We start from the raw sequence: 15,682 nt of genomic DNA on the forward strand, positions 1-15,682 counted from the left end.
ATAGATGAGCTTTTATTCCAATAATTCCCGCGCTATGGAAGAGCAGCAGGTCATCCACTAAAACCTGCTCCTGCAGCCCCCCATAAGATAACTGCTTATATAGGGTAGGACAAGGATTACATGGGGAAGCAGGGATTACGATTCCCAGATCCCAAATCCTGTGGGCATACAATTTTCGGTCAGGTTAGAATGTCCTTTCTTTAACCAACACAAGGCAATCATGGTTAACAGAGCATGATTACTACTTCTCATAACCATATCTAGTCCCCAATATTCTATTTTTGCCCCTAACAGGACGATGTCCAACCAACTAAACCACACTGGCCAGGGCTGTAAAGAATTTTAATGAGTTTATTTGAGTTAAACAGAAGATATACCTGGAAGGAAGTAAGATCTCAGCAGACCTAGCAAAATGCTTCCCAAAAAATGACAGTTTGCAGTTTCTTTTGTCATTGGAATTAAGGAGGGGATGTAAGGAAGATTACATGACGGTGGGAGAAAGCAAGGCAGTGATTGGATTATGGGATAGTTAACAAGATTATGTGTTCTCTTGAGAGTGGTCAGCTTTAGAAGAGGGGGTCTGAAAAGGTGTGTTAATCCTGATGCACAAAAATGGTGGACAAGACTTGCTTATGGCAAAGATAAGCCTTTTACTAAATAAGTTATATGCCTGGGGAGGGATTATCCACCATGACCTGCCCAGTTAGGAATTTATTACCAGTAACCTTTCTATAGAACCCCATTTCCATCCACAAGAGGGAATTCAGCCAAAGCTTGAGGTTTCCTTGCAATTGGAAAGTAGGCTGTCAGCCTGGTTCTGTTTATGTGGGACATATTAACCAGGAAGTTCTAGAGCCCTCAGAGTCCTAGGATGGTCTGTGTCTCTCCTGGGCAATCCATTCACACCCCCTGACTCAAGGTGGACGGGGGTGTGCAGGCAGGGGCTTCTGGGCATTATTCCCAATGACCCAACTTTGAATTCACTGCCCATATGGAAAGCGGATGTGAAGGTATTTTCATTCTGAAAGAAGACTCTAGTAAGGAGTGCATTTCTAATGGTGGAACTTCAAGTACTAAGCTTGACGAAGATCCCATTGTTGTAATGTACCCCGCAAATCACAGAAGGACGCCTCAAGAAGTCGAATTAAAGAGTCACATTTATTGCAATCCGGGACTATGAGGAGCCATTTCCCAAATCTCATAGTGATAAGATGGTGGCAAAACCAGGCTTATATAGGCAAAGATCACAAAGGTATTGATTACATCTCAAGGTTTGGAATGAGGAACCTGGTTTGCAAAAAAGCAGTTTACAGAAACAGAAGCAGCATGTTAATTATAGTTTTGGGTCTTGGGGTCACTGAATTGACAGAAATACATTATCTAGAGCCCTCGGGTCTGGAATGAGGAACCTGGTTTGCAAAAAGCAGTTTACAGAAGCAGAAACAGCATGTTATAAACACATTATCTAGAGCCCTTGGGTAACCTGGGTTAAACTTAGGCATGTTATCTAAATTACAGTTTGGAGTCTAGCGCCCTCTGACCTTGGGATAACTGTGCTGTCCTTCCCAGGTGAAGGAAAAATGTGCTTTCTAAGACCAGTATGACCACAACCCATGGGATATTCACATTACAATCAACAAGGCATTTAATCGAATGGGATGATTTATATAATTCAGAAAATCAAAATAACCTGTCCATTGTTAAACAAAGCAAATAGGTACATAAGCCAAACAGCAGGGTTAAAGTTAAACTATAATTTCTACCTGAGATGGTTGCTACCATACTTCACCATGGGGCAGGATGTTCTACCTTCTGTCATTCAAATGACCTAATAGGTAGCCTCCCACTTCACTGTCCTGAGAGGTTGGCTCTGCCCTTTGGATCTTCAGAAACATCTGGCTCATTGTTGTCCTTGGATCTCTTATGGATTTCAGTCAGCTCCAAGGACTTACTGATAATGGGTACTTATAACTTGACATTATCAGTGGACAGTAGGCAATTGCTTCTCTCAGAGAACAGGGAGTGAGCTACGATAGTCACTGTGATAGCAAAGGCAAAGTATGTTCACACACGCTCAGGTGCTTGGGGGAGATGAGTTTTATTACCTCCTTTTTATAAAACAAGAACAGCAGGAAATGTGAGGCTGCTGACTCCGGGAGTGTCACCGCAGACATGCAGTGAGCACTCTACCTTCCTAATGAGTCTGTCAGGCCATCCACAACAAAGGAGGGAGCCGAATGGAAAATAATAAGCCCAATGAAAGGCATGTCTTCACACTTTCATTTTCTACATCAATCGGTTTGGAGCATTGGAGCTTTGTAGTTACACATTTCTCTTCGTGTATGCTTTTGTTAATAATTTTCCCCTCTCTAGGCCTTTAAACAAGCCACTTTAGCAACGAGGCACTCTGATGTGGAGTTTTTATGGCACACAGGAAGGATGCTTCTAAAACACAGAGATTTGGGTCACAGATATCCAGTACGGGGCTGTGTCTGTTCTATTTTAATAATATTTAAAAAAATAAATTATGACTTCAACGTTTTAAAATTACAACTTATTTTCAATTTTTTAAAATTAAAACTTACCTTCAAATTATTTTCTAATGCTAAGACTGTAACCAGATGGCGCCCAGGCCTGGAATGGGTCTGCCTTGGGCCCGGCAGCAGTGTGTGGGTTCTTGACTCTGTGCAGGAAAGATTTCAACACAAGTCCAGCTGATTTTGAGAGTACGTTTACTATAGCTGGGGACAATGAAATGAGGGAAGGGCTTAGAATAGAAAAATCAGCAGGAGACAGCTTAGGTGGGGCTGCTTTAGCTTTTTAAAAACGTTATAGGAAAGAAGTGGGCCACGTGGACTGCATGAACTCACTGAGAAGTAAAATCACAGTGACAGCCGAAACCGGTTTGGCTCAGTGGATAGAGCGTCGGCCTGCGGACTGAGAGGTCCCGGGTTCGATTCCGGTCAAGGGCATGTACCTGAGTTGCGGGCACATCCCCGGTGGGGGATGTGCAGGAGGCGGCGGATCGATGTTTCTCTCTCATCGATGTTTCTGACTCTCTGTCTCTCTCCCTTCCTCTCTGTGAAAAATCAATAAAAATATATATTAAAAAAAAAAAATCACAGTGACAGAAGTGAGCCAAGACAGGACTGCGGCTAGCTCACTTCAAAGTCAGAGAAAAAGGGCCCTGGGAGACAGGTTCAGGGGGTTAACCCAGGCTGAGCTGCTACTGCTCACTGCTCCCCTGGTTGCAAGTCTTGTGTGGACCCTTAGAGTTTAGGAGAAAGAGAGCAGAGATACATGCCTAAAGGAGAAAGATGTGGGTGTGCTCTAGAAAGAGAGCCCCTGTGTCCTTTGTCTTGAGGATCTTTATCTTTCATTAGCCAGTGGAAATCCTAGGGGAGGCCTCAGGGGAGGGTCTTAACAGAATATTCATTAGTTTTCCAGGTGTGTCCTTCAATATGTTGATTAATGTAAATGTGCATAAAGAGGGGTCAGGATTCTTTACTGGTTAGTTTTGTGTGTTTTTTTAGAAACAGGAGCAATCAGGGTGTTGCAATGGTTAGTTTCATTTTTATTTTATTTACTTATTTACTTTAAATATGTTTTTATTGATTTTTAGAGAAAGAAGAAGGGAGAGAGAGAGAGAGAGAGAGAGAGAAGAGAAGAGAAGAGAGAGAGAGAGAAACATTAATATACGCCCTCCTTATGTGCACCCCAGGTATGTGCCCTGACCAGGAATCCAACCAGCGACCTTTCAGTGCATGGGGCGATGCTCAACCAACTGAGCCACATCGGCCAGGGCTGGTTAGTTTCTTTCTTTCTTTTTTTAAAAAATATATTGTTATTGATTTTAGAGAGGAAGGGAGAGAGAGAGAAACATCAATGATGAGAGAGAATCATTGATCAGCTGCCTCCTGCACACCTCCTACTGGGGATGTGACTGCAACCAAGGTACATGCCCTTGACTGGAATTGAACCTGGGACCTTTCAGTCCACAGGCTAACGCTCTATCCACTGAGCAAAACTGGCTAGGGCAGTGGTCGGCAAACTGTGGTTCGGCAAACTGTGGCTCGCAAGTCACATGCGACTCTGGCCCCTTGAGTGTGGCTCTTCCACAAAATACCGGCTCTTCCACAAAATACCGACTTCTGCGCATGGGCCATGAAGTTTCAATTGCACTGTACGTGCGCACCCGCACGTGGTATTTTGTGGAAGAGCCACACTCCAGGGGCCAAAGAGGCATATGTGGCTCGCGAGCCATAGTTTGCCGACCACGGGGCTAGGGCAACAATTGATTTTTACATTTTTTAAAATATGTTTTTTTAAAAGAAGAATAAGTGACAAAGACTGGATATGGCCCACAAAGCTTAAAAAAATTTACTATCTGGTCTTTTACAGAAATAAAGTTGCCACGCCAGCTCTGAGGAATCCAGGCACCTGCTATAAGGACATGCATATAGCCCTGTGGAGAGGCCAATATGGAGAGGAACTGAGGCCTCCCACCCACAGCCAACACAAACTTGCTAGCCATGAGTGTGTCACTTTGAAAGTAGTCTCCCAACTCCCACCCAAGTCGCCAGAGGATTGCAGCCTCAGCCAATATTAGCCTGTCTCCTGGTGAAAGACACTGAGCCAGAACCATCCATCTAGCCAAGCCACTGCCCAATAACTGACCCACAGAAACTACAAAAGATAATGACTGACCCACAGATACAAAAAGATTATTGTTGTTTTAATAATTCTTCGAAGCAGTAGAATATCCTATATAATAAAAGGGTAATATGCAAATAGACTGAATGGCAGAACAACCAATCAAAGCATAATATGCTAATGATATGCTAAGGCTCCTTAATCACTCACTATGACATGCACTGACCACCAGGAGGCAGACAGTCAACTGGTCAACCAGTCGCTATGACATGCACTGACCACCAGGGTTAGCTTGCTGCTGGGGTCTGGCCGATTAGGACTGAGCAAAATGGGCCAGAAATGCTCTGGAGCCCTCCCTCAATCCCTCCCTGGCCAGATCATGCACCAGTGGGGTCTATCAGCCTGGCCTGGGCCCTCTCGCAATGTGGGACTTCTCAGGGGATGTCCGAGAGCTGGTTTCAGCCCCATCCTGCAGGCCACTCCCCTTGGGAGGGTGCCAGACATAGGGCTCATGGCTGGCGAGCGCTGCTGTGGCAGTGCAAGCCTCTTGGATCAGGACTGATTGGGCATGAGCCCACAGCAGGCACAGTGGGGCCGGGATGAGAGGAAGCGGCAGGCAGGACCTGCAGGCAGCCTTGGACTGTGGGTTTTGGCCTGACTCCTACAGGCCACCCAGAGGGACCCCACCCATGCACGAATTCGAGCACCGGGCCTCTAGTAAGTATATAAAACTCTTCATTACCACATTGTACCTGCTGATTTCTAAGCTTTGTAGTAGTTCCCAGAAGACTTGAGGCATCACATTCCAATAAATGGGTAATAATCAAATTATTTTTTTAGTATTCAGAAGCATTATCAGTGTCTGTAGCTAGAGTCTTCAAGTTGCATTTGTTTGCTGCTGACATGGAATACTTTCATTAAATCTAACATTCAAATCCTAAATTTGTGAGAGAAGTGATTTTATAATTGCTGGCCACCAATCCATCACTTATTCCAACAAGCAGGGTTTTTTAAGTAGTCCTGGAAGGCATTTATTGTTCCCTTTTTACAGATGAAAAAAAAAAAAGGCTCACAGAGGTTAAAAGGCTACTGTCATAAAATTGATTAGTAAGAGAGCTGGGATTAAAGCTCACTCTCCTAACTCCATATTCAAGCTGTTTGTTGATCCATCATTGAGTATAGACAATCCAGGGTGGTTTTGGGTGTTTTTCCCTAATATTGAGGGATGTCCATCAAACCATTTTTTTTAGCATCTTCACTATTTGCCTACCATTGTGCAAGTGTTGATTTCAGATACTAAGGTCCAAGTTTATGTTCGTTATAAGTACTCTGTATGAAAATATAATTAATCTAACCAAAAGTAACCTCACAAGATAATCTGATCATAAATTCCTAACTGGGCAAGTCAGGGTAGGTAGTCATGCTCAGGCCTGTGAAAGGATTGTCTTCAGTTTATTTATTTATTTTTAAAATATATTTTATTGATTTTTCACAGAGAGGAAGGGAGAGGGATACAGAGTTAGAAACATCAATGATGAGCAAAACATCGATTCAACTGCCTCTTGCACGCCCCCTACTGGGGATATGCCCGCAACCCAGGTACATGCCCTTGACGGGAATCGAACCTGGGACCCTTCAGTCCGACGAGCCAAACCGGTTAGGGTGGATTGTCTTCAGTTTAAGGAGCCCTGTCCATTGTTTCTGTGCATCTAAGTTAACACACCTTTGAAATGCCTCTTTCAGATCCATCCGAAGGGTAACCACCCTTGAGAGAGCACATAATCTTGTTAATTGTCCTGTAATCCAATCCCTGCCATGCTTGGGTGGGGATTAAAAAAAAATGTTAAACTATTTTCATTCTTTGTTAATTTCTCTCTACTTTAGTTTTTTAGTGCAGACATTCACATTTTAAAAATTTTTAAATAGTTTTTCTGTTCTCTGTAGTGTCCACCAAGCGCATTTTATTAATAAACCTTCTCTAGAAATTGCCCAAACTAGCCATGCGCCCTGGAAAGCTTGGGCGAATGCCCTTAGCCAAGATGGCCGTAACTACCTTCCATTGCCCTTGCTTGCCCTCAGCAAAGATGGCCCCAGCGACTTCCTTTTAAATTCACTTTTCCCTTAACAAACATGGCTCTTCCGCTTCCGGATTCCAGCTTGTCGCTGCTGCCTGATGGTGAGTGTAATTGACGAATATTTTGGGCGGGTGTCTGGGTTGATTCAGGAGTGCCTTGGGACTCGGGGTAGAGAGGGGAGGGGGTGCCCACAATGCTTTAGATCGTTATCTCACAATTGGGACGTTATGGCCGCTTCCCCTGGCACACTTCCAATTTCCTGCCATGCACCCCCTCCTCCACCCCAGGGTGCGGCCTCTGCAGCTTCAGCAGCCTTAGCTTTGGGGATCCCCGGCGTCTGCAGGCAGTGTGTCTGCATGAGCTTAGGTTTTTCTTCTTTAAAAAACCAAAAAAAAACACACCAGCTTTGTTGAGCTATAATTCACATAAAATAAAATTCACGTTTTTAAAGGTTTGGTGACATGTGACTATAGAAAAGTTTTGTGAATTTCTTTGAGCCTGTTGTCTTTCTTTTTTTTTTTTTTTAACCACTAGCTTTTTAAAATTAATGTTTTCAAAATTTGTCCTTGTAGCATGTGTCAGAACCTCATTCCTTTATTGCTGAAAAATATTCCAAGTATGCATATAGCAAATTTTATTTATCCATTCATTAGTTGATGGACATTTGGATTGTTTTCACTTTCTGTCTATTATGAATAAAGCTGCAATTAATATTTGTGAAGGTTTGTGTGAACACATGTTTTTATTTCTTGAGAATGTACCTACAAGTGAAATTGCCTGGACAAAGTGTAACTATTTATCCTTTGAGACACTGCCAAACTGTTTTCCAAAGTGCCTGCACCATTTTACTTTTTTTTTTTTTTTTAATGTGACTATCCAGTTATCTCAGTGTTGAAATGTTGAAAGGCAGTCTTTTCCCTGTAGAACTGTCTTGGCACCCTGTGGAAAATCGTTGATGAATAGACATATTTCTATAGAAGACATACAGATGGCTACAGACGCATGAAAAGATGCCCAACATCACTAAACATCAGGGAAATGCAAATCAAAACACAATCAGATATCAGCTCAGACCTGTTAGAGTAGCTATTATCAAAAAGACAATAGCCCTGACTGGTTTGGCTCAGTGGATAGAGTGTCGGCCTGTGGACTGAAGGGTCCCAGGTTCGATTCCAGTCAAGGGCATGTACCTTGGTTGTGGGCATGTCCCCAGTAGGGGGTGTGCAGGAGGCAGCTGATCAATGTTTCTCTCTCATTGATGTTTCTAACTCTCTATCCCTCTCTCTTCCTCTCTGTAAAAAATCAATAAAATATATAAAAATAAAAAAAGATAATAAATACCAAGTGTTGGTGAGGATGTGGAGAAAAGGGAACTCTAATGCACTGTTGGTGGGAATGTAAAGTGGTGTAGCCACTATGGAAAACAGTATGGAGGTTCCTCAAAAAATGAACGATTCAGCCCTAGCTGTTATGGCTTAGTGGATAGAATGTTGGCCTGTGGACCAAAGGGTCCCAGATTCTATTCCTGTCAAGGGCACATAGTTGCAGGCTCCTCCCCTGGCCTGGGCCCTGGTCAGAGCTCATGCAGGAGACAACCAATCGATGTATTTCTCTGTTCAATGTTTCTCTCTGTCTTTCCCTCTCTTCCACTCTAAAAGATCAATGGAAAAATATCCTCGGGTGAGGATTAACAAAAAACAAACAACAAAAAATGGACAATTTAGCAATTTCACTTCTGGGTATTTATCCAAAGAAAACAAAAACACTAATTAAAATGATATACCCTATGTTTATTGAAGCATTATTTACAATTGTCAAGATACAAAAGCAACCTGTGTTCATCAATAGATAAATGGATAAAGAACATGTGGTATATTTACTATATAATAAAAGGCTAATATGCAAATCGACACAACGACTGGTTGCTATGACGCACACTGACCACCAGGGGGCAGACGCTCAACACAGGAGCTGCCCCCTGGTGGTCAGTTCACTCCCCCAGGGGGAGCACCGCTCAGCCAGAAGCCCTGAGCTGGGCTCATGCCTGGCAAGTGCAGCAGCAGTGGCAGGAGCCTCTCCCGCCTCCACGGCAATGCTAAGGATGTCCAACTGCCAACTTAGGCCCGCTCCTGCAGGGAGCGGGCCTAAGCCATCAGTTGGACATCCCTCGAGGGCTCCCAGACTGCAAGAGAGCGCAGGCCAGGCTGAGGGACCCTCCCCCCCCGAAGTGCACGAATTTCATGCACCGGGCCTCTAGTATATATAGAATGGACTATTACTCAGCCATAAAAAGAATTAAATCTTGGCCCAGCCAGCATGGCTCAGTGGTTGAGTATTGACCTATGAACAAGGAGGTCACGGTTTAATTCCTGGGCAGGGCACATGCCTGGGTTGTAGCTCGATCCCCAGTGTGGGGATTGCAGGAGGCAGCGGATCAATGATTCTCATCATTGATGTTTCTATCTCTCTCTCCCTCTCCCTTCTTCTCTGAAACAATAAAAATAAAAAAGAATGAAATCTTGCCATTTGTGACAACATGGATGAATCTAGAGGGTATTATACTAAATGAAATAAATCAGAAAAAAATACCATATTATTTCACTTATATGTGGAATCTAAAAAAGAAAGCAAAACAAGATAGAAATAGACTCATAGATACAGAGAACAAACTGATGACTGCCAAAGGTGAGGGGGCGTGGGAGGATTCGAAAATACGTGAAGCGCATTAATAGATACAAACTTTCAGTTATAAAATAAATAAGTCAACAGGATATAAGGTAAAGCACAGGGAATATAGTCAATAATATTGTAATTACTTTGTATGGTAATAGATGGTTATAAGACTTATTGTGGTGATAATTTCATAAGATATATAAATATTGAACCACTAAGTTGTACACCTGAAACTAATATAATATTGTATATCACCTATACTTCAATTTTAAAAAAAGAAAATCAATTGACCATAAATGTAAGATTTTACAACTGGACTCTCAATTCTATTCCATTGATCTATATGTTCAATCTTTTGCCAGTACTATACAATTTTGATTATTGTAGCTTTTCAGTAAGTTTTGAAATTGAAAAATATGAGTCTTCCAACTTTGTTCTTCTTTTTCATAATTGTTTTGGCCATTCTGGGTATTGCATTTCCATATGAATTTTTGAAAATTTTGTCAAATGTGTACAAAAAAGAAAGGCAACTGAGATTTTGATAAGAATTGCATTGATCTGTAGATCAATTTGGGCAATAAAATATTAAGTCTATGAACATAGGATGTCTTTCCATTCATTTAGATCTTCAGTCTCTTTCAACATTTATTTTGTAGTTTTCAGTGTATATGCCTTATGCATTTTTATTAAATATATTCCTAAATATTTTATTTTTTGATGCTATTGTAAATGGAATTCTGTTCTTTTAATTTCAATTTAATTATTTCTTGCTAATGTATATAAATATATGAGTTCCACCTGGCCAGTGTTGCTCAGTGGTTGAGCATCAACCTATGAACCAGGAGGTCACAGTTTGATTCCCAGTCAGGGCACATGCCTGGGTCGTGGGCTTGATCCCCAGTAGGGAGTGTGAAGGAGGCAGCTGATCAAGTATTCTTTCTCATTGATATTTCTATCTCTTCCCCTCTCCCTTCCTCTCTGAAATCAATAAAGATATTTTTTAAATTAAATAAATAAACAAGTTCTGCATCTCAACCTCTGTCTCCAATTGGACTTTCTTGAGGCTTAACCCCAGGTTCTCTCCTCTTCTTTACTTGTGTGTGTGTGTGTGTGTGTGTGTGTGTGTGTGTGTGTGTGTATACATATTTTTAGAACCATTTGAGACTATGTTGTAGACATCATGTCCCCCTACCAATATATATTTGAGGGGCATTTCTAAAGAATAAGGTCATTCCCTTATACACCAGGTTTTGTTGAAAACGGGAGGGAGCAATTTGGGCATGTTGAAAAGTCTAAGTGACAGTCCAGTGGAACAGAAGTGAGAGAAGGGATTGTTGTCCCTGAAGGCTGTGGACAGATCCAAAGAGTGGCATCTAAGGCCCAGGCTGGCCCCTTGTCATTCAGGCTCTTTTAAGAAAGGAAAATATGCAATTCTGGAGAAGGAAGTTGAACCACATATGAAAAATTTGGGGGCAGCCAGGCCAGAGTGGCTCAATTGGTTGAGCATCTTCCTACACACCGAAGGGTTTCCAGGTCGATTCCCGGTCAGGGCACGTACTTGGGTTGTGGGTTTGGTCCCTGGCCGAGGCATGTGCAAAGGCATCTCCCCCTTCCTCTCTCTAAGCACGTCCTTGGGTGAAGATTTAAAAAGTTTTGGGGCAAAAAAGTAATCATTGTATTTTACTTGCCAGCCTACATGGTTTCAGACTATAATGAGAAGTGTCTCTTCTATACCTATTACTTGCTTTGTGCTTTACATGCACAAATTCTTATTTGTTCACATACCTAGTTTGGAATGTATTTGATGTTTAATGTGAGTGATTCTAAAAGAAAAGGTAGATGTCACATCAGTGTACTGTTTGTTTTCAAAAAGGATTTCTTTTGTTTTACATTGATAACAACACCTTCAGTTGATGGTTAATTTCAAGGCACCTTTGCAGGCAGGCATTCATTGACCTACCTATTTGATCCCTTCCAGAAGATTCCAGAGCAGTGTTTGGTAACATGAGGAGAGAAGGAGGAGCCACTGATAGCTTTCAGCAGAGATGTTTGCTGAAACTTCAGGCCTGATTGGCTAATGTAGCACGTGTGAAAAGACAGGACGTTCTTGCTTCTTTGGGCACATTAATCACTCCACTCCTTTCAGAAGCAATCAGCTGATGTCTTGGCCCACTCTCTGCTAGAGCAAATGTTCACAACAGCATGTGACTTGATGTCTTCAAACAAGAAGGGTCTTGCCAGGTCTCTCTGTTGATTTGTTTCCATCCACCTCCTCCTATCTGTGCCTGCTTAGGTCACAGTATGGAGGCTGTGCAGACAGAGGAGACTGGGAGGTCTTGGTGCTGAGTTCATCCTAGCTTGGTACTTTCTAGATGGGTTTCCTTGGGCAAGTTACTCTACTTGTCTCTGTGTCTGGGTCTGACTGACTGTAAATTAGGGTAATAATTGGATTACCTGCTTCATAGAGCGGTTGCAAATAAAGCTCAGCACAATACCTGGCATGCAATGAACACTTGATAAATATTCTTATTTTTTTAAAGATTTTTTATTGACTTTTAGAGAGAGAGGAAGGGAGAGGGAGAAGGAGAGGGAGAGGGATAGGAAGAGGGAGAGAGAGAGAGAGAGAGAGAGAGAGAGAGAGAGAGAGAGAGAGAAATACTAATGTGAGAGCAAGACATTCATTGGCTGCCTCCTGCACACACCCCACCGGAGACAAACCCACAACCCAGGCATGTGTCCTGACTGGGAATTGAACCCCACAAACTTTAGGTGCAGAGGATGACACCCAACCAACTGAGCCACACCAGCCAGGGCACCTACTCTTATTATTATACTAAAGGCCCGGTGCACGAAAATTCGTGCAAGAGTAGGCCTTTCTTCCCCTGGCTGCCGGCACTGACTGCCCTCCGGCACCCAGGACTCGAGCTGGCTTCCCTCGGCCCCCCCGTAGGCACCCAGGACCTAGGCTGGCTTCCCTCTGGCCCCAGCTTTGTCAGGAAGGACATCCGGAATGACGCCCGGAAGATGTCTGGTCTAATTAGCATATTACCCTTTTATTATTATAGACTGTCCATGTTATTCTGAAATTGCTTCTTTCATTCAAACATACATCTTTGAGGTCTTTCAAGTTCTGACTATCATTTTAATAGTTGCATAATATTACATAACTTGGAATACTGCCTCCTCCCAAACCCCTTTCTTCTATCTTCTCTACCTCAGTTGATAATACAATCCAGGTGCCATTCCTCATTGGCTCTCTATTTCTCCTTAGTTCCTTTATTCATTCAGTTATTTGGTTCTATTCTCATTTTCCTTCCTAACTATGTTCTCAATCTGCCCCTGCTCCTGACTGGTAGTGCCCTGCCCTGGTTCACAAGCTCTTCGTCTCTCACCAGGACCACTGCAGGTGAATGAATTCCTGTTGTGTTTTTTTGTTTGTTTGTTTGTTTGTTTAATATATTTTATTGATTTTTTACAGAGAGGAAGGGAGAGAGATAGAGAGTTAGAAACATCGATGAGAGAGAAACATCGACCAGCTGCCTCCTGCACATCTCCCACTGGGGATGTGCCCGCAACCCAGGTACATGCCCTTGACCGGAATCGAACCTGGGACCCTTCAGTCCGCAAGCCGACGCTCTATCCACTGAGCCAAACCGATTTCGGCTAATTCCTGTTGTTTTTGAGATTGCCTGCCACTGGGTGTAGGCCCTGCAAAGCCACCTATTTCCCAGCTGCCATATCTGCAGATCTGACTGTGTAACTCCTCTGCAGAGTACATGGTGGCCATGGCAGTCATGATGCATGATGTCTAGAATAAGCTTTATTGATGACAACAACTTATGAGCCAGAGAATAGCAGAGGATCCAGGATCTCCCCAGGCCCATGGTTATTTTACAGAGAGATAGGCAGGGTTGGATGCACTGCAAGGAGATCCCCCTCCCGCGATTAGAGAACCCAACCTACAGGTGGATATAGACCCAGGAGGAGTAAGGAACAACTATTTTTATTTATTTACTTTTTCCACAACTCATTAAAAAAAAGATAATTCCTGTCTTTTAAAAAAATATGCCCTTATTGATTTTTAGAGAGAGAAGAACAGAGAGGGAGAGAGAGAGACATAGATTGGCTGCTTCCTCCACTCCCCCTACCAGGGATCTAGCCCAGAACCCTGGCATGTACCCTGACCAGGAATCAAACTGGCAACCTCTTGGTGCATGGGATGACACTCAACCAACTGAGTCACATTGGCCAGGGCGGGAACAACTCATTTTTAACAAGAAATGTCCAAACACTGAACCTAATAAGCCACTTTCACAGTCCCCAGAGCTCAGCTAAAGAGTTTGTATATCTCCCTGGCTGGTGGCTCAGTGGTTGAGCATCGATCCATGCACCAAGAGGTCACAGGTTCGATTCCCAGTCAGGGCACATGCCCAGGTTGTGGGCTTGATCTCCTCGTGCACGAACAGCAGGGGGTGTGCAGAAGGCAGCCGATCGATGAATCTCATCATTGATGTTTCTATTTCTCCCTCTCCCTTTCTCTCTGAAATTAATACAGTACATTTTAAAAATTAATAAAAACATATTAAAAAAAGATTTTGTATATCCAAGTTGCTGACAGCAGCCAGCCTTGTTGTCCTCCCCAGACTTGGCACAGGAGGAGGAAAGGGTGCCAACTAAGACCACAGGGTTTGTCTCTCCAGTTACACAGTGCATGACTGTTCCTTGACTCTCACTTTAAACTCCTGACACCCCGTGCCACTGTGGTTGCCCAAGCTGGTTCTTCTGGTGTTCACACTGTCCCCTGGCCATGGCCTGGCCTGCCTTATGCACGGGGATTGCCTCCTACCCCTTTCCAGGCTCCACTCTGTTTTGTCATTGTGTTGACATGGTATGTTTCAGTGTTTGGATCACCCCAAACTGAGCAACTTGAAGGAAAAGCCTATCACGTTCATCTTTACATCCTCAGAGCCTGGCACCTGGCCTGGCATGTCAAATAATTGGCTAAATGCATGTTTGAGTAGGCCACAGAGGAAAATGCGAATCGCCTATAATCTCACTACCCGGAAATTAAACCACTGGATTAGTTACCAGTAAAATTGATTTGGGATACGCTCTTCAGGATTTGGTTTTTCTAGCTAGAGGTCTATATATTTCACGCGCACGCATCTCACACATGACATTTTATTTTACAGAATCTGGATCAAATCCTATCGTTTTAAAATCCATTTTTATGGAATAGCTCATGAACAATTTCCCTTCTCATTAAATATTCTTGTAGTCCTTGAATGATTTCATCCTCATCAGGCTCATGGGCTATTTTCCAGCTGGACTTGTTCATGGTTTCTTTCATGACAAGAACATTTGTTTCTCATGAGGAAGAAAATACGGTAAACAAATACTGGGTCTAAAGGACAGACAAGGAAGTAAAGACAGATTATCCTGGTTCTACTGTGCTTTGGCCTTTACGATTCTGGGACTTCAGTCCTTCAAGTCGTGACTGTCTGAATGGAGGCTTCTCTTTGCAATGCCTTTTGTGTTGATTGTTTTATTTTTCCCGTGGCAGGACTATGGCAACTCCGCAAGCCACTCCAGACAGCCAGTCAGAGGAGAGCAACTCTCTGGAGCTGCCGTCTGCTTGTGACATAAGAGATTACGTGCTGCGGGAACCCTGCCAGGAGGCCCACAGCGAGGCTGCTAGTTCTGCAGAAGGCCTTTCCGTTCTTTCCTCTTCTGAGGTGGATCCAGGTAAGGAGCAGAGTTTAAAACAAACTAACACTAAAAAAGACAACAACAAAAAACAAAAAACCCTAACATATACAGGGATGCAGTAGTTTGTTTCTCTCTCTCTGTGAAATGATTCAATGGCTCAGGTAGAAAAACGTCTCAACAAAACCAGGGAGACACTTCAAAGGACAGCCTCCCTGGTGTAACCACCACCAAAAGCTATTTCCTGGAAGCTGTTTTGTTTTGTTTTGTCTGAGTCCCTTTCTGATCTCCATCCAAATGCATCAGAGGCAGGGAAACACTTGGTTCAACAGGGAGAGTGGGATTGTTTTTTGGTTTTGTTCTCTTAAAACTTCAGAAAATAGCAGTGTGGGCCAGTTATGTGTTATAGACAATAGCAATAAGGGCTTTAATATTCCTCATATGAAGGATACCCTGAATTTAGGTAACAACTTTTCTATAAGCTTCTCTGACTCAGTTTACCCAAAAGTCTGTTATTTAAGCTTAATGATAATTCCTTGACGTAGTGACCATCCCTGGTTGTAAAGCTCACGTCT

The 15,682-nt window shown here is 43.0% G+C and overlaps 1 protein-coding gene across 1 annotated transcript in view; it reads left to right on the top strand.

Annotated features, from left to right (window-relative positions):
• The first annotated feature begins 14,814 nt into the window (after window positions 1-14,814).
• The window catches only part of CUNH20orf196 (chromosome unknown C20orf196 homolog), a 60,007-nt gene continuing 59,139 nt past the window's right edge, over window positions 14,815-15,682 (top strand). The window contains exon 1 of the mRNA XM_023760318.1: window positions 14,815-15,146. Within this exon, the coding sequence (XP_023616086.1) occupies window positions 14,969-15,146 (178 nt within the window). The 5' untranslated portion in view covers window positions 14,815-14,968. The remainder of the gene's footprint in view (window positions 15,147-15,682) is intronic.

Source organism: Myotis lucifugus, unplaced genomic scaffold, assembly GCF_000147115.1.
Source record: "Myotis lucifugus unplaced genomic scaffold, Myoluc2.0 scaffold_178, whole genome shotgun sequence".
NCBI lineage: Eukaryota > Metazoa > Chordata > Mammalia > Chiroptera > Vespertilionidae > Myotis > Myotis lucifugus.